This window comes from Centrocercus urophasianus, unplaced genomic scaffold (assembly GCF_019232065.1).
Source record: "Centrocercus urophasianus isolate 14NV4802_14NV808 unplaced genomic scaffold, USGS_Curo_1.0 seq_18, whole genome shotgun sequence".
NCBI classification, from domain to species: domain Eukaryota; kingdom Metazoa; phylum Chordata; class Aves; order Galliformes; family Phasianidae; genus Centrocercus; species Centrocercus urophasianus.
This window is the reverse complement of record NW_024884733.1, coordinates 13,290,709-13,317,486: the sequence shown is the minus strand read 5'-3', so window position 1 is coordinate 13,317,486 and position 26,778 is coordinate 13,290,709. Positions and strand designations below refer to the sequence as shown.

The following is a 26,778-nucleotide window of genomic DNA, read 5'->3' as shown; positions in this document are numbered from 1 at the left end:
TCCTGGAACAGCCATTAGAGTGCTGAACACCCACACATGTGACTGGTGTCAAGAAGATGAACTTTTTCAGTGAATCACACAAGCTGTCCATAAATGAACATCACTGCTGAATCAAAGTTCCTGTAAGCTAAAAATTTTGACAGGATCAACACTTCAGCATGACATCAAAATTTTATTTTCCAGTTGCATTCACAAGAGCTGTCATAAATAACAATAATATGGCAGCCTGCTCTCTAACAAAATCAAGGAAGAATAAAACCAGGGAGAAAATAAACACGGTGGGGTTGACAAAATCTAGTACGCATCAGGAAAATGTCAATGGAGTAATATTTTTCTGCAGCTCTTAACTTCCTTTTTTCCAACTCCATAACTTCTTTTTTCCAAGTCTGAATCTAAATATAACCTTTTTCCCTCATGATCACACTCAGCAGGCAATCAGTCATAAATTCTGTAATTCTTCCACTAATAAATTAAAACATATCTCTAAAATCTCTGGCTATAGAACTCCTCTGGTGAGTATTTTTGCCATTATTAGCATTTTTCCACAGGAAATGCTTGAAAGATTTCCAGAAAACAGAGAAATCTGTTTCTCTTCCTTTCCACCCTGATAGAGCTTTAATGATCACAACGTAGACTTCTACTGAAAGATCCCAAAGTATTTACAATGCACAAGAGTGAGAGAGAAAGCTGTTTTTAGTTCACAGGAATTTGATGAAAACGACTCTCAAGTTCTCCAACACACTCTGAAGTTGCCAGCACTTGATCCTTTTCTCCCCTGCAGGAGTCTGTCCCCTAGAAGTGCAGCCTCTGGGTGTGGGAACAACCTGCTGAGACTACCAATGGTTCTATTATTTGACTCGTAAAACTTGTAAAAAATCTCACAGAACTACAACGTGCTATTGTGTTCGTAAATCTCTTTCATGACTTAGTTAGCAGCCTGTCTCAAAGCAGTCTGGCCTGTTTCTGCTGCTACCATAAAAGGACTTTTTGAAAGAGCTATTTAACTGTGACCATGGTTTCAGCAACGCTGAGAAGACAAAGGAAGTGCTGAAGTCATTCAGACACTTCAGTACTCAGACTCCATCAAATCAGTGTCTTTCCCTCAGAAGGAGCTTATGCATAATTAGCTCTCTTTGTATACTGAATGAACAAATACATCAATATTCAAGATGCATAAAACTGCCACTTGTGAGCTTTAGTTTAGATTTAAGCATTAGAAACCACAGTGCACCACCTATAGAGAGCAGGCTATCAAAGAACATCTTCAGAAGACTAATTTTATATGTACTTTCTGTCTTGTATCTTGAAAAGAATTAAAAGAAAAAATAATGTATTTTGTATTTCCCATAGACAGATTATTTTTAAATACAAGCAATTGTTAATATTACTTCTTGTCACCAGCAAGGAGAGAATTGTATAAACAGAAAATTGATAGAAGTGGCTTCTGAGTTTACCATCAGTTCTTTGTAGCAGTGCCTGCATGTAGTCACTACTGCATGATACACAGCACAAGATTCTCTGCACTGTGAAGCTGAGTACAATGAATCAAAAGACATTTTTTCTCACTCCTGAATGAATTATTCCCATTCTATCTAAGGGAGATGCTGATAATCTTCCAGCAAGAGCACATTCTGAATAAGTACTGATTATCTACCTTATAGGACCCACAAAGTTAAGTAGCATTACTTAAAGAAACTGACGATCTGCAATGTGAAGGTGTAAGATCAGCTCTGTGCTCAGCTTCCCTTTAAAAACAAATACAAACAACTAAGTCTAGCCATCTAGCCAGTCTAAAATTAGTTCTGTGGATTAAGTATGCCCAAACAGCCCTACACAGTGCATCAGACATGAGGATAGCACACATTTGATCGTTTTGATAGATCGTTCAACATACCAGCATGTACTACCAGCATGTGATGGAGCAGCTCCACAAGGGAAGGCGAACAGAGAGCTCCAGCATGGGAAATGAGCTCACCAACAAAGGTGCAGTCCCACAGCACCAAGGTACAAGCAAGCTGAGGAGGGTGATGACAGTGACATGTACTGTCACAGACCAGTGAGCCTCAGGCAAGACAAGATAACAGACCAAGACAGAGGTCCCTTGAGCTTCTTGCACAGCAACTCAGAAATGGGGCTTAGGAGCAGCCGCACCTTAGTGCCCTCGGGGTCCTGAAACAGTAAACTTCATTAAGGACTGTAATTTGGTAGAGACACCAGGAGCCCGACTGCCTGAATACAAATACATATCTGCAAATGCAAAGTTGCCACAAGCAGAGCGAGATGCTACAAAAAAAAACTGTTTTAAAGCTTCATAACTTGAGGACCTTAATTTTCAGCAGTTCATACCTGACTTCATATGGCCTTCACCATTTATTCAATGTGCTGAAAATTCTATAAATCCAGGAAGCTTTTTCTTATACCTCTTGAATTTGTGTCTTAAGACTTCTTCTCCAGGATTGCTATTTTAAAACCACTGAACTGTGGACCAAGTTTAAACTAAGATATATAGACAGGAAAAACTTTGTTAAAAGGGAGTTAAAGGAAAGGATAGTCCTTGTCTTCTTCCTTGTAAGCCTCTTTTCCCCAGGCTTTTCATCCTGACATCAAAGTTTTAATAAGTAAATTTAGCACCATGGCTACTGACAAGAGTCCAAGACAAGCTTCCACTAGAACACTGAAAAGATGAGAAACCACATTTATAATATATAAAACTTGTTGCAACAAGACAAGACACATTGATGAATTGGCACATTATGCATCTGCCTTTCACTTGGCTATTTTATTAAAACTGTAACAATGTACACTGTCCAGAATAGTGCAAGATGTACAGCAAATTAAATAATACAATCAACACGTCCACCACTGTTGCTTTTGGCATCACTTTTTTTTTTTTTTTTTTTTTTTTTTTTTTTTACAGTGCTCTCAGACAGCTCTTGGCCTCTGTCAAAGAACACTACGTTATCATATCTCAGCACTAATCTGTGACTAAGGCCAGAGATCTTACAACACTGAACTAACTGATGTTTAGAGCAGAATTCTAACAGCAGCACTATGTGTCCTTTGGCAGCTCCTTCCCCCTTCTTCCCTTCCCATTCTCCTCATCCCTTTTCTTACTCCAAACCGTAATTCCAAAGTTGGAGCTTTGACTCCCAACCCTCAGCTGAGACTCTAGCAGAGGACGCCTCTCCACATCAGCATTTCTCCTAGTTTACTACTTCTATCAACCTGGACCCTATCCCAGGAACCTCTCAACTTTCCTCAACCACGAACACCCAACGAAGGCAATTCTAACATCAGAATTCAACTGACTTCATAATTTCCTCTTCAGCCTGTTACTATTGGCCCTCCTCAGTCTCTTTGCCACTAGAATTCTAACCTAAAACAGAAATTCAAGCATCTGAGAAATTTAGACTGTCCACAAGAATAGCTATAGAAACGTCCTACAGTCAAGGATAACCTGTGCTTCTCAAATACTTTCCAGAACGTTATAATCTCCCAAAAGACAGAAGAAAGGAGTACAATAATTAAAGAATGTAATATCTGAGAGAGGTGACTTATACATCAGTTCTTTCAAGGTTCTATAAAAGAACATTCACTCAATTCAACCATGAAGAAAGGTATTAATTCAGTGGAAATTACAGACATTGAGCACAGCAAGAGGCTCTTGCTACGGAATCCATCCCTAACATTTCTTCCAGAGTTTCTATACTGCCAATTCCGGCTTCACTTTTAAATAAGATTAATGAATGCTTCAGAGTGTTTGTGATTTACACTAACATAATACATACTTATGTATTTTTCAGCACTCTGATATGTACAAAAGTAAAACAGAATATACAATTTTGCCAAGATTTCAGTTGCTTTTCAGATCAGAAGTGAGTTTTTAATTGTAGCATCAAGTAAGTATAGACCTGACTTTTTGTTGTTGGTTTTTTTGTTTTTGTTTTTGTTTTGCAAATGTTTCTTCACTTCTCCAAAAATCAATTAAGCAAGAACATGGGTTCTTTTAAGCTGCTAAGAAAGACAAGTTCATGGGTAGTCGCCACTTAAATGAAGAGAGGCCCCAGTATCCAAATGAAACACAACACCCAGAAGTGTTTCACTGAAGCACACAGAAAATGGTCTGATATATTTATAATTAGCTTCTCTATAGCAAAAGATAGACAGGAGCACCATTTGCCTACAAAAGACTGGAAATACTTGTGAACTTCTAGTTACATACTGAATGAAATATTTGAAGGATAAGAACTGGTACCTTACCTTGACATACTCCAAAGTAGGATCTGGAATATTCTGATCTCTAGAACAGAATGCGGCAAGAGGGAGAAGAGAAACAAACAAACAAAAAAAGAATGGTGAGTCCAAATATTTCTAGTATTACTGAATATTATTAGATCATGTTAAAATTCTTGTTCAAAATTGCCTTTGTAAAGGCAGATGGCCTACCCAATCATTTAAGAAATATATTAAACATCAATTCCTTCTGGAAAATCAGTAGAGGAGCTACTATTATTGAATTTTGGAAATAAACATCATTATACAGTTTTAAGTGAACTAAAACCAATCTTATGACAAAAATTTCAACAGAGAGCTGAAAATAGTTAAGTTACCTAAAACATTTCAAGTAAATTAAAGAGAGAGAACTTTCAAACTTGTCAGTTTATTTCTTGCACATTTTCCCGTTTAGGTTACTGGCAGTGACAGGATTGAGAGGGCATTCACTGCTAACCTACTAGAAAATAAAACACGACATTCACTTTTTATATCATCAAAGCAAAGAATTAATGGGTTTGCAAAAGTACAATATTTTACGTTTTGAAAAAAAAAAAAAAGGTTCTTGTACTCTTTTGCAAACTTCACAAAATTATCATAACTTCAACATTACAATTCTTCAAAAGTCAAGTAATCAAGCCATTGCTCTCTTAAAAATAAAATCTGTTTTTGCACGTTGTCAAATACATACACATGACAAACATTCCCAAGGGCATAGAACTCTATATAATAAGCCCTGTTATCAATTATAACTCTCACAATAAATAGGAATAAAAACTAATATTTGTTTTCAAAGGCTTCTGTATATTTGTTTGTGTTTTGGAATGAGAAGGTTACTAGAGTTTGCAACATAGGCTTGGACGATTTCTACAGACTCTGAGATGACACACACAGCGCTAATTTAAACACAAACACACAAACATGCAACAGACATTATGAAAATCTTGCAGACTCATAAAGCCATCAGGAGCCTGTTATGGCAATACAATTTGCCATACTGCCAACACATGCCCAAAAATTTAGAAAGGGAATTCTGTTCAACTGGAAGTTGCTATGATGTAACACTGGAAATATCAGCAGGTTCAGACAGGAAGAAAATGGGTTACACTGAAATCAACCAACTCAAAATATAGTTTCAAACTTCACCTTTATTTGGAATGTAATTGCTTATCATCAGAAACTAAGTTATTGTTTAATACTCAGTTTTAGGTTTGATTCTCTCACAGCTCTTAATCTAGAAGCAAAACAGAGCCCTTCTGCTTCACAGTCCTGCCTCCAAAGAATATTGCAAAGTGTTCAGCTGTCCAGGTTGGATCGTATGTTGCTGTTTCTCACTGCCTCAGTACTTACCAACAGTCAAATTCCATTCCCAGTTAAGTTTAAAAACTAAAAAAAAAAAAAACCACCAATGATACCAAATCCAGTGAAAGTAGGATTTAGTCCATTTGCAGTATTTTCCTAGCCAATATCCAAAAAAGAGACATTTGGGCAACCGTATATACACAAAATACAAGCAAACATATCAGAGAAAACAGGTGAAGCACAGAGGAAAAAGGAAGCTAGTGTAGAGAAAAAAAAAAAAAAAAAGTTTTCTTTTACAACATTTAGAAATTTAACTGGGGGAAAAAAATCCTGTTCTTAACCAGTTCAGCAAAGTTCATAAGCATGGCTAAATTTTTCTCATACCCAAATGATCTGTGGGAAGTCCTGACAATACTGAAGGCTATGAAAAAAATTAGCAATTTATTTTCAGAAAAAGAATCTAACAGTGCTAATTTGTACTGTACTCCTAAACAATGAACCTAAGTGATAAAACTAGCTAGTTAACTGCTACTTTAGCAGTGAGAATGCTTTCTTCTGGTATTCACAAACTCTACTCCAGTACACTGGCTTTGCTATGGACTCTACTGTTCCCACTGTCAAATGCAAAGCAACAAATCTTTAGGACAGATCAAGCCAAAGGAAAATAAATGAAAGAGGTAGCTTCCAGACAAAGCAGTCTGTTTCCTCCCATACAAAGCAAAGAACCCAGGACTGAAAGAAAGCAACCTACTTTTCTTTCACTGTACTTATTCACCATCCACATGACAAAAGTGCTTTGAAAATTTTGGCCTTGGGAAAAAGACACTGTAGCAAATCTCTACAAGAGCATCGTAATATTTAATCTAATAAACTGATACACAATAAAACATAGCAAATTCTACAGTGCTCCACTACTACAGTCTGTGGAAAGGAATGCTTATCCTGTAAGCCCTCCTCATCTCAGCCACGTTTCTCCTAACAGATCTTCCCTCTTCTCTCCCTACCTTATCTTGTCTAAGTCTTCATCTTCGTGCAATTTTTTGAGATCATTTTCAAGGAAGGTAACTTTCACTGATGTGCAATAACTGATAGTAAAGATTAATTATTTCACTTTCATATCATGCAATTCCAGCATAAAGCTGCCACGCTAAGCAGTTGGCCAAAACAACCAGGAACTAAGCACAAAACTAACTCCTGAGTATCAGCTCTCAGTTAGTAGTGATGAAGCACCATTTATGTCTCATGCTCCCAGTAAAGGAAACCTATCCTGTCAAGACCCTTAAGAAAAATAAAAGCTTTTTTTTTTTTTTTGTAAGTCATCTTAACAAAAAGGGCAAATTCACAACACACTATTTGTATTGGATAGTCTTCAGGAAAAAACCAACACAACATTTTAGGATAAGTACTTGCAGGCTCTGCTACGTCTCAAAATCAATTCAATCGAAGGCTTATTTCAGTAACACCAAACTTTTCCTCTTTCATCAGATTTTACTACATTTCAAGTAAATGCTAATGTTTCTCTTCATAATGAGCTTGACTTTACAGCTTTGCTCGTTTGCATGCTTACCTACAATATGTACAAATTAGAGTCTGTAAGACAACCATTACTGTGTGAACTGTGGGTTCACAGGTTGGGTGTTATTACATATTCCAGCTTCCTGATAATCAGATAAGCTCAATTCTCATTCAGCCAAAAAGCCCATTAAATGCAGAAAGAAGTCTTCTGGAATATTTTCAGAGCACCTCAAAGTAAGGCGCTGGGTAAGCACTCAATAGGTCACACAGAATTGGCTTCACACTCTTTTCATACTCAGATTGTCACAAAATATGATTTAAGAAAGGGATGTGAATACATACTCCCATATCTATTTTGGGTATTCACAACCATGCCATCTCATTTCAAGAGCTCTCTCCAGAATGTTTCTGTTAACCCTTCTCCACACGTACCAGTAGCATACATGCACGCAAGTGCAAGTCCTCCACATGTCTGTGTTGTAACTGCAGTAGAATAAAATACTCCTTCAGTAACAATTCACCAGTAGAAGCAAGCAGTGCATCATCACACTCTTAACCTCTACTATTCTAAGGCTGTCCGGGCCAGAAGCATACATTCTTTCTTGATCTTCCCTTGATACATCTGAAAACATCTTTCTCACCGCTGGAGCACAAACCCAGCTCTGATCATTCAGTTCAGTGGATGCAGAACAGCCAGAATTTGTGAGCAGCTTTTCCTTTTCTGCAGATTCTGAGGTTTGCTCAATAATTCTCTAGCATTATATCAATGAAGAATCTTTAAGCAGAATCTTTAACTATTTTTCTTCTATCCATTTTAAGAAAACCTCCATCTTCCTACGATTGTATGTTACCTTCCAACCTTTTTGCTGCTGTGAAGAGCCCTACAACATACAGACCTGCACAGACTAAGCCATATTAAGCACCTGCTTTCTCTGGCCCTTGTCACCCTCATAGCCACACTTACCAAGTAACTGTGATAACTTCAATACAATTTAAGTATGGACATAACAGTATTATCAGAGATGCCCAAATCCTCATCATCATTAAACTAGATAATAACTCTTACATGTTGTGAAAACTGCTGACGGTCCATAAGTACATTATTTGCGCTATTAAGCGTTTTTTTAAATGTTCTTGTGGGGAAAAACAGTAGGACATATTGCTACAAGAAAGTATGTTTCTTTGTTTTACAGTGACCGTTGCTAGTGACATTTTTTAAAGCAGCTCCTTTCTTCTACATTGAAAAAGCAATGCTGAGAAGAACAAATTTCTCAACAGTGCCAAGGCTGCTGCCTGACAAATCAAAGCGAAGACAGTACAGGCTCAAAGGAGTCTGATAAACTGAAAAACGTACCAACCTGTTGTGTGGCTGCTTACACAGACAGAACTGCTATAAAGACCAGATAGCACTAGAAGCCTTCTTCTATTTGTCTCCAAATTCCTTCCATCTACATAGATTTAAGAAATACCCAACTACTTAATTTTGGAGGTACATGTCTGAACATGCTAGACATATTGTATTTAAGTATATGTACTGCAGATTAATGCTATTTGCACTGTAAACTAGAGTAAAAGATGTGGTGATTTTATCCTTGAGCAGCTTCTGCATAACACAAACTCCTACTACATTCCTAACTTCATTCCTCTCTTCTGTCTACAGCTGCGGAACGCTATGAACATGACTCACTCAAACACCAGTGGAAACAAGTGCAAACTTCTATGTCTAACTGCATAATGACCTGCAGTTCACACAAGAACAGCAAGGACTATTCAGTAATTAAACTCAAGAAAAGATAAAACATCCTCTTCTCCGAAATTAAATAAAATCTTCACTCATTCATAGTTGTTCAGAATGCCTCTGCAGAGCTAATATTATAGCCATTTCCTTTCACCACTTCCATCTTCTGCAATCCCTTCACTTGCTCCATTCTACCAATTAGAGCAGAAAAATCTATCCTACTTTTATTACCTTTTCCAAATCAACTTCTAATTCTGAGCCAGAGACAGTACTGTTCTCTCTACAATTCAACCAAAAGCCCAAAGTAGGAGCTTTCATTATTCTATTTTCCATAACATTTAGAAGTCCAAGAGCCAAAGCTTGCTCTCTAAAGCTGTTCTTAAGTGTCCTTTTTCCAGGACAGTCACAAAGCTGTGAAAGCAGTGGTTGTGCAGCAGAACTATGGCTTATCAAAAACAGTCATGCCTTTTATAAATTTTTCTGCATACGTGCTGTCATCTGTTCATTTATATCTTCATCTGGCAACTCTTTACAGTCAGTGCCTTGTTTGCTGTAGTTCCTCAGAATTGAGTTATTCAGAAATTTAAAATCACTTTAATTTATTTAAATAAAAAAAGAGGCACACTCAATGATATCACAGATTCTATCAATTTATCTGAAGCTCATGTAAACTGAGGTACAAAAATTACTCACAAAGGATGACTGTCACCTAGCTGATGTGCTTTCAATGTGTTTGACCTGAAACAAAGCAAAGCTAATCCTCTGTTTTAGCACTAAGAAGATGGTGGGAGGAAAAGCTGTCCTACCTGACTGCCTCTTTAATTCAGTTTAACCTCATTGCATCAGGCACCACTCCATACAGGAGAGCAAACAAGACGAATGTTCAATACATTACCCTATGTAACATTTAACTCTGCTGCGTATATTTCACTCAATTTCATTGATTTCCTCCTTACTAACAGATCAGAAATTTATAACCCTACATAATTACTTGGTTGCTCATCTCCCGTCTTCACATCATCCAGCTAAGTTGTACTTTGACAAGTTGGTACTAGTGAGTTGCTCAGCACAGAGCTCCAAGAATATGCAATCTTATCATCACGTAATAAACTGTGGCTGCTACAAGTACTTTCAGAAGCCAGTAGGTATCTCACAATCTATCATGAAAATACATATCAGACTGCAACACAAGAAAAATCACAATGCAAAGTGTCTTTTACTAAACAACAATTTTTGCTAGAAAGCAGAAGTACAGACACACATCATAGTTTCAGCCAGAGTGTGACAGACTGACAGGTTCATGGCAACAGACATAAAATTAATAAAACTTATGATACAGAAATGGTCAAAGGTAACCAGAGGTAACAATTTTTCTAATGATCTTGCAAATAGTTTCATATCTGAAGAACTGTATTGCCACATTTAAATTCAACACACACTATTGTCATAGAATCCTTAGAGATGGAAGGGACCTTTAAGGGTCACCTAGCCCAACTCCCCTGCAATGAATAAGGACATTCTCAGCTAGATCAGGCTGCTCAGAGCCTGGTCCAGCCTGGCCTTGAATGACTACAGTAACGGGGCTTCCACCACCTCCCTAGGCAACCTGTGCCAGTGCCTCACCACCCTCACTGTAAAATACTTTTTCCTTATATCCAATCCAATCCAAATCTACCCCCTATCCTATTACCACAGACGCTGCTAAAGAGGCTGTCTCCTTCTTTCTTGTAGCTTCTCTTTAGGTACTGAACGGTCAACTCCGAGCCTTCTCTTCTCCAGGCTGAACAGCCTCAGCCCTCTCTGTCCTCATAGGAGAGGTGTTCCATCCCTTGGATCCTTTTTGTGACCTCCCCCCTAGGATGTGCTCCAACAGGTCTACATCTCTCTTGTGCAGAGGACTCCACATCTAGAAGCAGTACTCCAAGTGAGTCCTCACCAGTGCAGAGTAGAGGGGCTGAATCATCTCCCCCGACCTGCTGGTCACAAATCTTTTGATGTAGCCCAGGATATGGATGGCTTTCTCAGCTGTGAGGGCACGTTGCTAGCTTATGACCAGCTTCCAATCCATCAACATTCCCAAGCTCTTTTTTTGGCAGCGCTGCACACAATCCTTTCAGCTCCCAGTTTATATTGCTGGTGGGGGTTGCCTCAATCCAGGTGTAAGACCTTGCACTTGGCTTTGTTGAATCTCATGAGGTTCGCCTGGGCCCACTGTTCAAGCCTGCATAGATCCATCTGGATGACATCTTGTCCTTCAGTTGTGCCAACTGTATACCACAGCTTCGTGTCATCTGCAAACTTGCTGAGGATGCACTTCACCCACTGTCATTGTCATTGATGAAGATATTAAAGAGTACTGGCTCTGATACTGACCCCTTGGGAACACCACTTATCACTGACCTCCATCCAGACACCGAGCCACTGACCACTACTTTCTGGGTTTGATTCTGCAGCCAGTTCTTCGTCCATCAAACAGTATACTTACCAAATCCATCTCTCTCCAATTCAGAGAGAAGGACTTTGTGGGGTACTACATCAAAGATCTAACTGAAGTCCAGATTGACGACATCAGTGGCTCCTCCCTTGTGGTGCAATTACACCATCACAGAAGGCTAATGGGTTGGTAAAGCAGGATTTGCCTACGGTGAAGTCATGATGGTTCTCTCATATCACCTCCTCCCTGTCTTCCATGTGCCACCAGGCATTTCACCTGACTGCCGCCACTTTTCAAATATCATTGAAAGTGGCTTGGTGACTACATCAGCCAATTCCATCAGGACTCTGGAATACATCTCACCAGGATCCATAGACTTGTGGATGTTTAGGTTCCTCATGTGGTCACAAACCTGATCTTCATTCACAGTTGAGGGATGTTGTCCCTTCTTTCTAAACCAGTTGTTCAAGGGCTGTGTGATGAGCAGTTATCAGAGGAGACAAAGACAAAAAAGTTGAGTATCTCACCCTTCACCTTGTCTCTCGTTACCTGTTTGCTGGTGTCACTCACCCTCTTGTCTTTCCTTTTCTGGCTGAGGTACCTGTAGAAATCTTTCTTGTTCTTCTTGGCACCCCTTGCCAAGTTTACTTCAAGTTGAGCCTTGGCTTTCTTGACACCATCCTTACGCAGCCTAGCAGTTTCCTTGTAGTCTTCCTACAGTACATGTCCTGTTTCCACTGCCTGTGTATTTTCTTACTGTGCTTCAGTTTGACCAGTAGGTCCCAGTTCAGTCATGTCAGTCTCCAGTTTTCCTTTCCTGACTTCCTACACCCAGGGATGGAGAGCTGTTGTGCCCCAAAGAAAGCTTCCCTAAAGATCTGCCAGCTCAATTATTTACTAGTTTTTCCTCCATACAGAGGGGAAAAAAAAAAAAAAAAAAAGCAACACAACAACCAACTGAACAAAAAAACCTGTAAAACACTTAATTGATACAATTTTATTTTTATCTTAATTTTCAAAGTGTACCCAACCATGTGCTTTAACTGCAGACAGAACAGATCTACAAAAAAACATATTCAAACTGAATAATAACAAACTGAACTGAAACTGTTCAACAAATAGCATTTATATAATAAATATTACAGTATTCATTTTGAGCGATTAAAAATGTTGTCAATATTATGTTTTTTAAACAAGCTATCAAGCTTAAAACAATGACATGCCTGAGTCTCAGTTCCGTATAAGCACATCCATATACACATGAAACACTGTAATCCTAAAAATGGTTAGTTTTGGTCTACTGATGTCAAATAGAGCATTAGAGGTGAACAGCACATCGTGAAGTTTGACTAAAACATTCACATTTCTAACTTTTGTGAACAGCATTATAGCAATGAAAGACTGCTTTACTCTTAATTATAATAAATATTATATACATCTCTATAATAGAATCAAAATACTACAAGGCTATTCTAATAAAACATAGATAAGGTAGTGTGGAATTTCCTATATTATAGTATAATTGATGCAATTAACCAACCAAACAACCTGAACATGAGCCTAAATGGCAGAATGTGTACCACAGGAAAATAAGACCCACTCTCTCAATATTCTTTTTAAAAAACAAGCGAAAGGTGCAGAGACATCACAGGAAGACTCAGAAGTGTAAACTTGACAGCAAATATGACAGTGACTCAGAAATTGCTGACATAGCATTGTGTGTATTTTAGAAAAGCCTTTGGAAGATCAAACAGAAATAGCACTTGCTGTTATGTCACAAAAGATATAAATTCTACTAATTGACATTACTGCAAAAGGAAAATTACGTGGAAATCTGAAATATTCAGTAAGTAAAAAAAAAAAAAAAAAAAAAAGAAGAAATTCTCAAAATTCCTGAAATCTATCCATCAGATTCCATCCTACCTCAAATATTGCAAATTTTACACTTTCTTGTTTGGCTTCTCTCATCAAGAAGCAAACCAAGCACTAGAGAGGAAATCAGCTTTCATTAGCATACAAAGTTATAACAGATACACCTGTACCTAGACATTTAGAGGCCTAGGAAAACATCTAACAATCCCTATGCAACAGGCAAATGTAAATTAAGATTTCGTAAGTACCTGGTATGGAGTTTGTTGCTCTTCCCATTTTGTAGAGGGTACTCTTCTATGACATCCTGTACAAAAGGTGGCTGTTGCCTTTGTGTTCTGGTGTTTGGTAACATTCCCACATGGTTAAACGTATCACAAGCCCTAACTTTAACTGTTCCTTTCTTCTTCCTGGGGAGAGTGCCATGGATAGATATGTCTTGAAAGGAGTCTGAGCGATGCTCAGTTAGTGAAGGTTTGGTGGTCAAAAGGTCCATGGACGATGCTAACGAGAACTGATGGTTCACCGAGACATTTCTGGGAAGACTTGCAAATTTCCCTGCGGCTATCATTCTTGATTCTGGAGGAGGGGAAAAAAAAAAAAAAAAAAAAATCAGTATGAATCAAAGTCCCATTTTAATGGAAATTAAATATCATGATTAACAAAAGCACCTAGAACTGAACTTCACTTTGCATTAATGCATTCAGCTCCTTCAAGGCGTAGCTTATATTATAATCAAGTCACATTCTGCCCAATTGCATGTGTCAAGTACATGTGTTTATTAACTTTTACACATTCCACTTTTCTGTACCAAATTCTTCTTCTTTTTAATTCTTTACATCCTCTGAGGAGTCAGACACCAACTCAAAATAATTAACAAAAAGCAAAAGTTGAGCATTTTGACAAAAAAATAAGGGACATAACAGGTTGGTTTGGAAGAGAACATTTGTAAATCCAGCGGATGGCACACTGTTAGGAAAAATCTTCCTGGACAGTTTTGCTCAAGTAATAAATCTAGCAAAGAACCCGTCACACATTTCTTACTGGCTGAAAACTAAAGGGCTCTATCCTAGAGATAAAGGCAGGAGCAGATTACTGGAATTCTCTTCTGCAGCATGCACAGCCTGTTGGCTCAAATCGTTGCTGACAGTAGGGATTTACATAGCTGTCAGTCTCTTTTTCAATCAATTATAGCCTGCTGTACAGTACAGGTTTTTCTGTTATCATGAGCAAAAAACCTTGTGACAAACACTTCAGACACACTAATGGATCCCTCTTCATCAAAAGGAACAAAACAAAACAAAAAAACCACTCCACCTATCTCATGCTCACTTCACAGCGTTATATTACAGAAGTCAAGACGCCTTGTCCTATCCAGATATATTAGCCTACAAAAGCCAGTCTATGGAACAAACAGCACAAGGTCAATCAACCCCACGCTATTTGACCCAGATGGTAGCCAACCAGGTGTCTCCTATGCAAACTGGAAAAACCACACAAGCAGCACAGACTGACAATCAGAAGGCAGGAAAGACTTTCTCAAGTAGTTGACTGAGAGAATCTGTTCTGACTTGGTCTAGTTTCAGGAAAACAAAACAAAGCAAAGAATAGTACCTCAAAGGCCTAGCAGTCTGGAAGACAGCTTCCAGCTACACAAGAATTCCTCTGGTTTTGGGAAATGGACAGGTTGCAACAGAATCAGAGCTGGGTCCAATAGTCCTGCTCGCTTCTCCAGCCTGAGCACCACAGGTACTAGGAAAGTGAGGCTGCATTGATACTACTGTTACAGAGGTTGTTGCATCAGGCTTAGTTTTACAGTAACGCTAAACCTGATCTCTGATTTATTCTATTTTCTTCCAGCTGTGTTGCAGATTCACAGGTTTCCAGAATTCCATCTCAAACTCTATCGCACTTCTCCCATATTGAAGGTCCTACAATAAATACTCAGCTATGATAAATAATATTTAGAATATGATTTTTTTTTTTTTTTAATCTTTAATTTGCCAAGGCTTCCAGCACATCTGCTACATAATGTAGCAGAAATGCCTCTGGACATAGCAGTTCTGAGTATCTGTTTGACTTTGCTCAGTTTTCTTGTTGCAAAGAATAGAAAAAGAGCTGAGAAGTCAAAATGAAATGATTTTGTCACACAGATCCAAATAATACTCAACATTTGAAAGAAAGAAAGCCACACACTCACAAAAGGCCTTAATAAATTGTAGTACAGGACCTTTGTGTGAAATACTGTTACCTCTTCATTTATCAAGTGCCTTGAGAGCACGTTTTCTGATTGTTAGTATGAATAATACCACATGATCATTTTCAAAATAAAACAAAGTGCTGCAAGGCCTTTGTAAATACAAATATTTGTATTACAAGTATTCTAAGCAAAACAACTGGCCCAGAGATAAGAAGCTCTGTAATGCAAATGTTTACCACAAAACTACAGTTTCCTAGCTAGAATAAACTAACAGAGCTTCTTTCCAGTAAAATCAGCTTTATTATCACAGATGAATGACAACACTGATCTCAAGCAACAAGGGGTAAAAAAGCAAAACAAAATTAAGCTTCTTGGAAGTCACACAGTCACTTGAAAACCTCAACCTTTGTGTGCTTAATGTAAGGAAGCAAATATCACTTATAAAGTAACTAAAAAAAAAACAGAGGCCAACTCGCTCATATTTCCAAATGCATTCCTAATTTTCCTTCTGGGGCTGAGATTCTGTACTTAATAATCATATTTTCTTATTGATTTATTAAAAAACTCACACCTTTAAAACTCTGAATTTTGACTACATAAGTGTAGATCATCTAGTCAGAAGGAATTTGCTTAGGCCTTCCTGCAAGTTCCCACTGTGCTGAAACAAAACATGATATTTCATATAAATTGGTAGTAAAATTGAGTAGGTAAAAGTATAACCAGCTTAAGGTTTATAGTGCCAGGTGAGTCCACGATAGGACTTACAATGGCAATACACTCTCAACAACTTTTATGGACCCTGTTCAAGGATTCATGAAGATAATTATTCCCTCTCCTGACCCAATCCCAGGATTATTATAGCAATCCAATAGATTTCCAGTCCAATATTCACCAAATAAATGATGACTTTCCAAAGTCCACCATTTTCCTTTCAATTTCCCAGTAAACCTTTCTTAAAATAGAAAAACCAACGATACTTCCACCAGTTATGCCCAAATCATTGTACCTTTTATAAAACTCACTCCCTCAGTAACATCCTACATTTCTCATATTCAACACCTAATCCTCAAATTCACATTTTTTAATTTTTTGAGTAATTGAGTTAAAGTTCTGCACCTAAGAGATACCTAACATTTAAGAACTTACAGGACACTTCGTCGCAATTCTGTGTGCACACAAACGTTGATATGTCAAGCAATACTCTCCTCAAAAAAAAGGAGAAAAAAAAAACCAAAAAAACAAAACAAACAACAAAAAAAAAAAACCAGCCCAGATCTGCTAACTTCTACCCAAAAAATTATCTGCCTGCCTATTTGCTCTTATACTATGTATTCTTGACAAATGGCAACTGAAATTGCAGCAACTAACTTCGTAACAAAAGTCTTGCCAAACTACCTATACATTTTTTCTTGTATTGAATGTAAACAACTCAAGGAGGGAGCCTCTTCAGCTGAAGAGTCTGGAATGTCTCAAATACTTTAGCATATGATTCAAAGAATGTCTGTCTTTGTTTGACTAGAGATAGAACCCCTTTCAGTTTTATTTCCTAAAAGACACAGCACTTAAAACATCTGCAATCATGCATTCAACAATGGAAATGGTAGAAATAATAGCAGATGGATAGGCCAAAAGCCACTGAGATGAACAAATTCCTATTTGTCAAACTGCAGCATTTAACAAAACAGAGCACTTCACAAGTCGTGCAAGTTCCCTCTAACTGCGTACAAAGAGTTTATTTCTTGAAAATATACTGTTAAAAAGAAAAAACAGCTAGATTTTGGTGTTTTGTCGTTGTTTTTTTTTTTTTTTTTAACGGAGAATGTGGATTTCTCTTTCTTCAGTCCATAATTGAGAAAAGTATAAGGGAATGGAACTGGCAGAAGTCAGATTCTGAGTTCAAAAAATTGGAGGGCATGAAGTGTTTCCAGCTAACTTCTAACTTGTCTTTTGGTTATGAGTGGGGAGAAAAGGGAATGAATACAAATTAAGTTATTTTTAAAATCAACATGGCCTTTACAGAACCTTATGAGATCATGCACAGAATGACATATGTATCTGGTGGGCAAGATCAAACATGAACAAAGCTCTAACCCAGCGGAATGGGTATCTCTTCATATCACTGCTCAAAACCAAAGAAAAGACACGAACAATGAAGCAAACTTTGCTTCCGCCAGAATAATACACAAAAACCTTTCTATTCATGCCCTCTTGGCTTTGGAACGCAGATACATATGCTGCTCTCAAAGTAATTCCTTCTACTTATTTTCAAGGAAACTACAACAGATATGAAGAGCACAATCACACTATCCTATAAAGAAAATTCTCAGCTACAAAATACTATTTTTCAACACAGTCGCCACCATGAGCAATGCGTTTTTGCCACTGATGAACAAGAACCTGCACGCTACGCTCATAAAAATCTGCACCAGTGGAGACAGCCCGCTGCTGCTGTTGTCACTGCTGAAATGCACCACCCACTGCCTCACTGTGCTCACATCCACTGTGTGGTCTCCATCAATGTTCAGCAAGAGGCGATGAATGTCAGTGGGTGACATTTTTTTTTTTCCCCCACGTGGAGTGGAAATGGTGACACACCTTTACTTCATGTGCTCTTCCATGTCAGATCCCATTCTGCCAGACCATCCCTTTGCTGCCATCTGTCCCACGGCAATAACATGTAATGGAACATTGGTGGGAAGCTTCAACCTCTACTGCCACAGCACCAACATCCGCCTCTGACGCTGTGGGCGAACACAATAAAATAGCAGGCACTGCACAATAACAGCCCTCACACAAACTTTCTGGTTCAGACTTTACAAAAAATTTTGGATGCAGTTCATAGACTGAAGTTTCACTCACGTTTGACACAGGTGGAAAAGCAGGCAGCCTTTCCATCCCACAAGGAAACAAAACCAGTGCCAATGGCCACATCTTGTTTTCATACGTTAAAGGAGGGTAAGTGAAGGAAATCTCTAGTTTGGTGGCAGAGATTTGTGAATGGCAGAACCAACAGTCTGAGGCTGTACATGGACATGAAATATCATAAAAGGAAACTGAAAAGCAATTTCTAAGCTCTGAATCAGACTCTCAAAGGTATCTCAAAACTCTGAATCATAACTAAACCAGTTTTAGATATCAGATCAATAATATTCGGAGAGAAGTGCAAATTTTCTAATAGGGAGAACTACCAAGACTTCAGACTCTCTGAAGTCTAGACTTAGCATCATCATATCACCATCAGTCACTTCACTCAGCCTTACCACTTCTATATCACTATGTACACTACGAAGCTAAGAGGGCCAGAAAATGGTCTAGTATATCCAATCAAAGGATAACTTCCGTATGTTCTCATGTCTTTAAGGGATGAAGTCAACCTTTGTAAGAACCCCACTTACTTTTGACACAGCAAATTTCCTTACAACTGTCTTCCACCTCCCCTCCAACCCTACAAAGAAGTAACAGTAAATACAGAAGGATACAGAACTTCAATCTTACTGTAGTTACCTGGTATACTTGCATATGCTACACAGATATTGTGCTAATTATTTGCTGAGAAGCAATACAAAGTCGGCTTCACTAGTACAGAAAGAAACAAGAAAAGACTTTTTCTTCTCCTCAGATGGCTACAACCTCTATTTTATGGGTTTCTGTTTGTTTGTTGAACAAGATAAACACGCAGTAGCTGCAAGGGGTCACAGGACATTGAGAAGAATATGAAGGCTCAAGAACTTCTGATAAGCAGAAATAGATTGAGAAAGCATACACAGTAGTACAAAGGCTTTAAGTTGCTATCAGAAAACATGCAAGTCTGTCAAACATCAGAAACTCCCCACAGACAGACAGGCCAGTGCTTCCAGTCCCCACAGACAGACAGGCCAGTGCTTCCAAAGGGTCCTTGGGAATTACCAAACTGTTCTTGCTCTCTCCCTGTATACACACACGACTCCCCCCATAGATCCCTGCACTGTAATCTGACAATCTAAGATAGGCTTTATAACCAGCATTCTAAAGCAACCGAAAGCATGTAGGCCAGGACAAGTTATCTTTGAATTTGCTCTGTTTTGAGATGAAACAAACAGATAAAACCCATGCTTTTCTCCCTGAGTTTTCACACTCAAAATGCCCTTATGTCTTTCAAAACAAACAAACAAACAAACAAAAAGCCCTAAAAAGCAATCAGCGAAAAGAGTTCAACAAACAAGTAGATCTCATCACTTACTATAATCTCACAAACTTCAATACCCAACCAATACCAACAGTCAGCTCTGTGCTGCTGAAGCCTTAACTTGCAGTGAATATTCTAGCTCCATTTTGCTGGAGGAAGCAGAGTTCACGACAGTTACAGTCCAATCTAAGCGTTTCTCAGCTAATGCTTCAAAACAAAACTTTTATTCCTCCTCTAGAAAGTAATTTATTATTTTCCTGCTGTTGTATTCCCACGATTTTAGTAAAAGAAAACCCTACACTAACCACAAATTAAATACCTACAAAAAAAAATTTTCAGCAGCAAGTATGTGCTTCATGATTTTGAACAACCACCTTATCTAAACCGCAAATTTGGACAGAAAGCCACGCTTTTGTACAGAGTCCTCTCTAACGGATCAAAGAAGACGGCGGCAATATTGCCCTTCTCCCTAGCAAAACACCTCGGTACCCCCAGCTCCTCGATTTGTACACCTGCGAGCACCCGCCGCATTTCCGCGGCCGCCGGCTCACGCACAGCACCGGCCCGCGGCACCCGCTGCGCTCCACTCGCCCACGCGGCCGGGCCGGGGAGCGCCGCGCTCCTTCGGGATCTCGGGGGCACGGGCGCGCACCAACTCTCGCACAAACCCCGCTCGTCGTTCTCCGCCCCGAAGGAAAACGCCGTCCCAGCGGCCGCCAGTCCGATCGCTCCCGTTCTGGCTCGGCTCCCCGGAGGCCGGCTGCGGTTCCGCTCCCGGCCGGGCGGTTTCCCTTCGGGCCCGCAGGGCGGCCGGGGCGAGGGGGCGGCCGGGGCGCCCGCAGTAACCGCCCGGGGCGTTCTCGAAGGGCCCAGGGTTTCGCCCTGCCACGGTGGAAGCCGGAGCGAAGACTTGCGCCAGCCCGCCCCGAAGAAGAGCGGATCGCGATAACTAAAGCTGACTCAACCTCAGCCTTCTGAGCGCCTTATCGCTCGCCCGTCGGCAAGCGCAGACGGCGCCTCACACCCCGGCCGCGGACCTCGGTTCCCGGGCTCTGCGACCGCCGCCCTCACCCCAGCACACGGCCCGACTCCGGGCGCCGCTCACCTGCGGGGCTGCGCGGCGCCGCCCGAGCCCGGCCGTGCGGGAGTCCGGCAGCGCGGCGACCGCGGGCGCTGTGAGCAGCGCGGGCAGCGGGGGCGCTGATTTACGACGCCCCGCCCCTCGGAGAGCCGCCGGGACACACAGCCGCGTACGTTCGGTGACCTCGCGCTGCTCCTTTTCCCTCGGCTTTAAGAACTTGACTTTCATCTCCCAAATTAGCACTGCAAAACTAGAATTAAGTTTCCCAAATCCACCCTGCTAACGGACCGTTCAGAATACATTGCTTACGTGCCATTCACCAATTCCTTACATCGACAGACTTCCCCCTCGTCCCACCGTGTTACAAGCAGTTATCTGGGCAACAGGTTGGCCGAACAGAACGAAGCCTCAAACGTCTGTAAGGGATCGGGCAGAGCAGCTGAAGGCAGCAAACTCACCGCCCTCTCTTTCCTCAAAACCAGAAATGCTGAGCTAGTTCCCTTTCGGCTACCAAGAACAGCACGGTCTGACTCTACATCCAGACATCCATCCCACTCCCCCCTACATTTTTAACATCACCTCTGAGATACATGCTCAAGCCTTACATCTCCTTTCCCCAAATAATCCCATTTATTGCCCGTTTCAATCCAACCACGGCCTGTGCACATCTGGCACGCTACTGTTCACCACAGTCTTCCCTGTGACAAACAGTATTGCTTCCTGGAGCCCTAATAATGTGCCTGACACGGAAGCTAGGCTATCACACGGACTGCTTTGCCTTGCCACCTGTCACTGTGAGCCAGCCAGCAGGAAATACCCATAGCTGTCAATACCTTTCATTTATGCAATTGGTTGAACTCTTTACTTTAAAGCCAGAGGCCTTAATATAGACTGGTTGGGAATTCTTTCTTGGCATTCAGTGGCTGATTACAGTGATTCAGAATAGCTTCTGGAAACACAGGGCTCATAAGGAAAAACTGCTCCATAAATAGAAGACACATGTTCAATAATTTTGATAACACTTTCCCTCTTAAGCCAACATTTTGGAAACATCTTCACAGCCAACATATTGGCATTCACATTTCAAAAGCAAATATTTACCTGCCTAACTAAGCATCTTATTTTGACATTAAATACCTGGCTCCCATCGGCTGTACAATTCCTCTCTTTTGGGAAATCCCTTGCACACATCTTCTTTTCACTCTGAAGTCTAATCCTTTCACTCTCTTCCCCCATCCTTACAAGGACTAGCTTTAACAAGCTTCCAAAGTATCTGCTTCAAGGGCTGACCACACGATATTACTGAAGTTTTGGTCCCTAAACTGTCTAAATAACTAAGATCATTAAGAGGCAGGTGATTAATCTCCTACGACCTGTGTATTATCAAAGCAGTCATCAAAAATAAAAGTTTTTATATTCTCAGTCCAAACAAGTTAGTCTGTATCCAGTAGTGACAACAGCAGGATTAAACTGCTGAACACAGTGGTGAATCCCCATAGGTGACATCTCTGGATATTTGGTAGAACTGGGATATCTGCTATTTGTTGTCATGCAGCGACCAGAATACTGCATCTTGCAATCTGAACTACTCAAAATTATCTTACAGAAAAGTGAGATTTAAACAGAAGGAACAATTCAAGACAGAAGGAGCGCAGCACCTTCCTTTGAAGTATAGCTGGCTCTTAATGAATGTATAGCTCATCATGACAAGATTGTTTAGCCCTCGTGTGTTGTACATATTGGGAGAGGAAATTTCTCGGAAAAAAATCTGGAGGATTTTCACAGATATGAACAGAATAAACCTCAAATTAGATGGTTAGTTTAATATAAAAGAGGGAAAAAAAAGAAAGCAAATGTAGCGAGAGCTCTAATATACTGCAGGGAAAGAAGAAGATAAAATAAAAGATCAGAAAATTATTAAACTTATCCAACACACTGATGTACTGATGTAAAGGAAGCTCAGTGGCACTTCTGACTGGTGCTCCCCTGCTCATGGCAAACTCACTTTGGTTCCTCTAAGAAAGGCATGAGCAGGAGGAGAATACGACTGATGTATTGCCATACACCTTTTCCAGTAGCAATTTCCATATCAATTAAGTTCAGGTAAAAAGTAAAAGACAACTGTTTCCCAAAGGGTTAATTCTCTCTTGCAGGAGATGACCCATCACTGGCAGCATGCTGATGAATGCAAACTTCCACACATACTCATCTCTCCCCAGATTACAGGATGTTTTAACATTATACAGACACTGAAGAAAACCTTGAAGTTACGATCTGACAGCACTCTGCAGTGGTAACTTCTGACATTGCCAACTGTGCAAAAATCAGGTGAGTGAGGGCCTGAGAATAGATGAAGAGATGTATCATAAATGTTTCAGAAACTGTCAGTTTCCAGAACGTCATGACACAAAGAATAATCCTTGGAGATTTTCCATAGGACAATTCAGCATGATCTTTCTTCAAAATAAAACTGGAGAAGGGAGAGGAAGAGCAGGGCAAAGTAAATTAATCAAAACAATAAGACCACAACCCCATCCTGGACAACAAAATGTCTTGCTATGGCCTGTTCAAGAAAACCAAAATTTGGGCAGAAAACAGAAAAGATGAGGATCGGGATGACACTTTTAGTATTGTGAGCCATGTACTTTTTGTATGACCTACGCTTTCATTTTTGTAACACGTCACAGTGGTAAATATTTTCACAGGAAGGACCTTGCTTCTCCACATGTTCCACAGTTCAGTGAAAAATATCTAAAATCACATGAACAATTCAGATGAGTTACCATGTAAGATGGTCTCCATTTACAACACTAAAAACTCCAGGAAATTTTCAGGCACTGCAGTTACATAGGAAGTAATGTCATGGTTCGTTGTCATGTTTTATGAATAAGACTTAGAAAAGAAGTAGCAATTTCCTTAGTAACATGACTGAGTGCTCAGTAATGGGACTGGTAGCTGGGCAGCCCTGCATAAACTGTGATTACTCTTGCATGAGTCATTACATCCTTTTCCTAAGAGTTGACTTTGCCTTCAAATCAAACTGAAAATTGGTCATCTCCTTTACATACAACACTTTACACAACACGTCCTTGTACATATTTTTTAAAAAGATTTATTTGCAACCTATAAGAATGAAGAATTCACAGGACCACCTATACTAGCTGCATTACTTTACTGTGGGTTACAGTAAGCTACTGAGAGATAACCTGAATCACACTAGATTAGAGTCCTTGTTGCCATTTTTGATGCTTTCACACTATTAAATTTACTTCAGAAATGCGTTTATTGAGATGTTGTCAGCCCTCTGAAAGCACTAGTGCCCTCAAACAACTACAGCAGTTGTCTGCCAAGCCTTTCTATCAGTATTCTGACCTGCCATAGCCCTTACTCATCTGCTTATCTACACAGTATCATGTTGTCTGCTCATCACCTTGCTGCAAAACTTCTAGTGGTGAATCACTGTACTTCATGATATCAGATGGGGGAGGCTAAGAAAACAGTGCTGTGCAGAGCATTGCTGGCCACACATCACACACACAGCTGTGGCCATGTACGGCCACCATCGACTTCTGCTTTCGGAAGGAATACGTACAGCTGTGTATTTTCACCTAATGCAAAGGCATTGATATGAACATAAACAAGCAGAGGACAATAACTGACACCTAAGACAGTCCCAAGAACTGTGCTGCTCTAGGTTGCTTACCTTAACCGTGCTAGGAGTTGAGTGCTTGCTGGTTCATTTACAGAATGTGCTTGGTTCACAATTAGAAAAAGAGATGGTGCAATGAAACAAGGGGACTCACTGGAACTTTTCAGTTTAATCTTAAACATCAGAATTACGGTCCTAAAACAACTGCGAAGAAATCTATCTACTTTAAGAGTGCTGCTGTTCAGCTGTAAAGACAGAACCCAGATTAACTATACAAGATGACTACAGCGGATGCATAGATTGCTCATATAGCAGTTCTCATAGATTTTTTAATGAATAAAAGGTAAAGCAAGTTTCTACTCTAGGCTTCTCTTAGAAGAGAAACAATCCAAACAAGTAAAATATTACATGCCCTCAACTCCCACCGATGCCACATGGAAAAAAATAATGTTCAGCATAACTGTTGGCTAAGAAATCAAGTTAATTCGATGGTGAATTTTAAATTTTGAAAACTGAACTGCAGCAGTGCTTTCTAAGGTTTGCCCTGGTTGCCAACTGAAATGGCCAATTTTAGCCATCATCTCCACAGACCTCCTTGAGAAAGTTACCAACATCCAATTTTGCTGTATGGTCTGTCTTAGGCCTGAAGACACGAGGTCTTCCCAAATCTTCAGAGAGCTATCGGTCATGAGTTAGAGTCAAGAAGCGTTGCAATCCTTAGCCTCAAAACACTTTGCAAACTATCAGCCCCATAACTGATCATCCTAGAAATAATGCTGCAGTAAAAGCAGAAGAGTTTGAGGAGTTACAAAAATCTAAGCTCATTCAGTGACAAACTCAAGCACGAGCATGCTCTGGTTTGTTGCAGTTTCAGGCTACAGCACATTTAATTTTTGCTAACCTAGAAGAACGCCAACTGGGTTCATGTAATGCCTGATGTCTGATCCTCATTCACTACTGGATAAAAACTTCAGCTCTGACACATCAGTATTTTCCAGTAGGAACTGGTTTACTGTTAGACACCTCTAATCTACAGCTCGAGAAAGTGAGTCTTAAGTCTGAAAGAAGTTGAAATTTTGGGAAAGATTTTCACTGTGGCTATCAGAAGTTTTTGTAGCTGCCCGCTGGTGAATTCTATGTGCCATGAGTCAGCTAATATCAGCCACTCCTAGAAGAAAAAAGTAAAACACAGCCCTTGTCAGAGAAAAGAAAAATTGAAAGATTAAGAACTTTAACAGCTACCAATTAGTAAATCCATTCTACACTACAAAACTAAATTATTGCACATATTTTATGACAGTAACATGTTCACCAGCACCACCTCCAACCTTCAATTTGGTCTTGAAAATTACATCAAACAATTTGTGTTGGTATAGATTAGACAGACCAGTTTCAGAAGTCTGAAGTATACATTTAAAGCTGCATTTAAACCACTTGTGGTTGACTGTTTTTGGCAAATGACTAATTAAACTGGAAGAAAGTATTAGAAAAAAAGCTACATAAGATGACTACAGGGGATGCATAGATCACTCACAGAGCAGTTCTCATAGATACATTAGGTTTTCTGAGCTCCTTTTTACTAGAGGGTCTATTTTCCTTTTTCCTCCCAGCAGTGAAAAAGCTATTACTGAAGAGCTAAGACTTCCTTGTGTGCTTTTATTTTTTTCATGCTTCTGTAAAAAGTCTCAAATACAAGAGAGCTAACAACACTTCTGCATGTGACAACTGTTGAGTTTTTGTTGGGTTTTTTGTTGGCTTGTTTTTTGTTTTTCCCATTTAGAACATAACTGATGTAGAAAACAAGGATACGTAGAAGGGTAGAACTTCAGAGAATTAAATAATATGGTCAGAGGTTTATAACTTTGTAATAGCTCCCACATTTCTGAACTCCTAGAACAGAAATGACAAAAGCTTGCAAATCTTTCAGTGAGGGGAAAACAGACCACACAGGTGGCAACACCACCTTTATTACACAAATGAAAGTTTTCAAAGCATCCTCCTCTCCATCTATTGGCAGAGCTTCCAAAATACTTCAGCATTGGTTTGGAATCTGCCAGGTTAACACCACATACCACTGCTCCAAAGCACTCTGGTTGTGTTTGCACTGTTTCAAATAGAGGTAAAAAAGAATGAGCAAAGGAGTTTTATCAGAGTGACAAAAGGCAAGATATCGATAAACTTGTTGTGGCTTTCATCTAATCATTTTGGCCTTCTAATAAAAGTACATGAGAGACTCTCAGTTATTTTATGATGCTTTTGAATACGTAGCGTTCTCTATTTATACTGTCCCTGGCACAAGTAAGAATCTGCACTGCTACCCATCTTCCTTCTCAACATCCTAAGTCTCCCTTTCGTTCATGAGACTTAAGATCCACGTGGCAAGAAATTACTCACATTTAATTTCACACAATTGCAGCTGGGCAAGAAATACAATATATACAGGAACAGTTACTTAAAAATGTAAATAAAAAATATCTTTTCCCCACCAAAAATTGGAAATTATTGTATGTACATTACCTTTACTCTAATTCACATTTTCTGTATTATTTTATA

The 26,778-nt window shown here is 39.6% G+C and overlaps 1 protein-coding gene across 8 annotated transcripts in view; it reads right to left on the bottom strand.

Annotated features, from left to right (window-relative positions):
* BCAR3 (BCAR3 adaptor protein, NSP family member) overlaps positions 1–26,778 on the bottom strand; it is a 92,801-nt gene that overhangs the window by 37,734 nt on the left and 28,289 nt on the right. For 3 of the 8 annotated variants that reach the window (XM_042820210.1, XM_042820203.1, XM_042820208.1), the window contains exons 2-3: positions 13,382–13,709; positions 4,261–4,300 (exon numbers count right to left, since the gene is read on the bottom strand). In XM_042820210.1, coding sequence (XP_042676144.1) covers positions 4,261–4,300; positions 13,382–13,701 — 360 coding nt within the window. In that variant the 5' untranslated portion in view covers positions 13,702–13,709. Of the gene's footprint in view, positions 1–4,260; positions 4,301–13,381; positions 13,710–15,901; positions 15,957–20,007; positions 20,050–20,147; positions 20,282–20,600; positions 20,657–26,778 lie in introns of those variants that run through there. The other 5 variants (XM_042820206.1, XM_042820209.1, XM_042820207.1 and 2 more) reach the window with 5 other exon arrangements.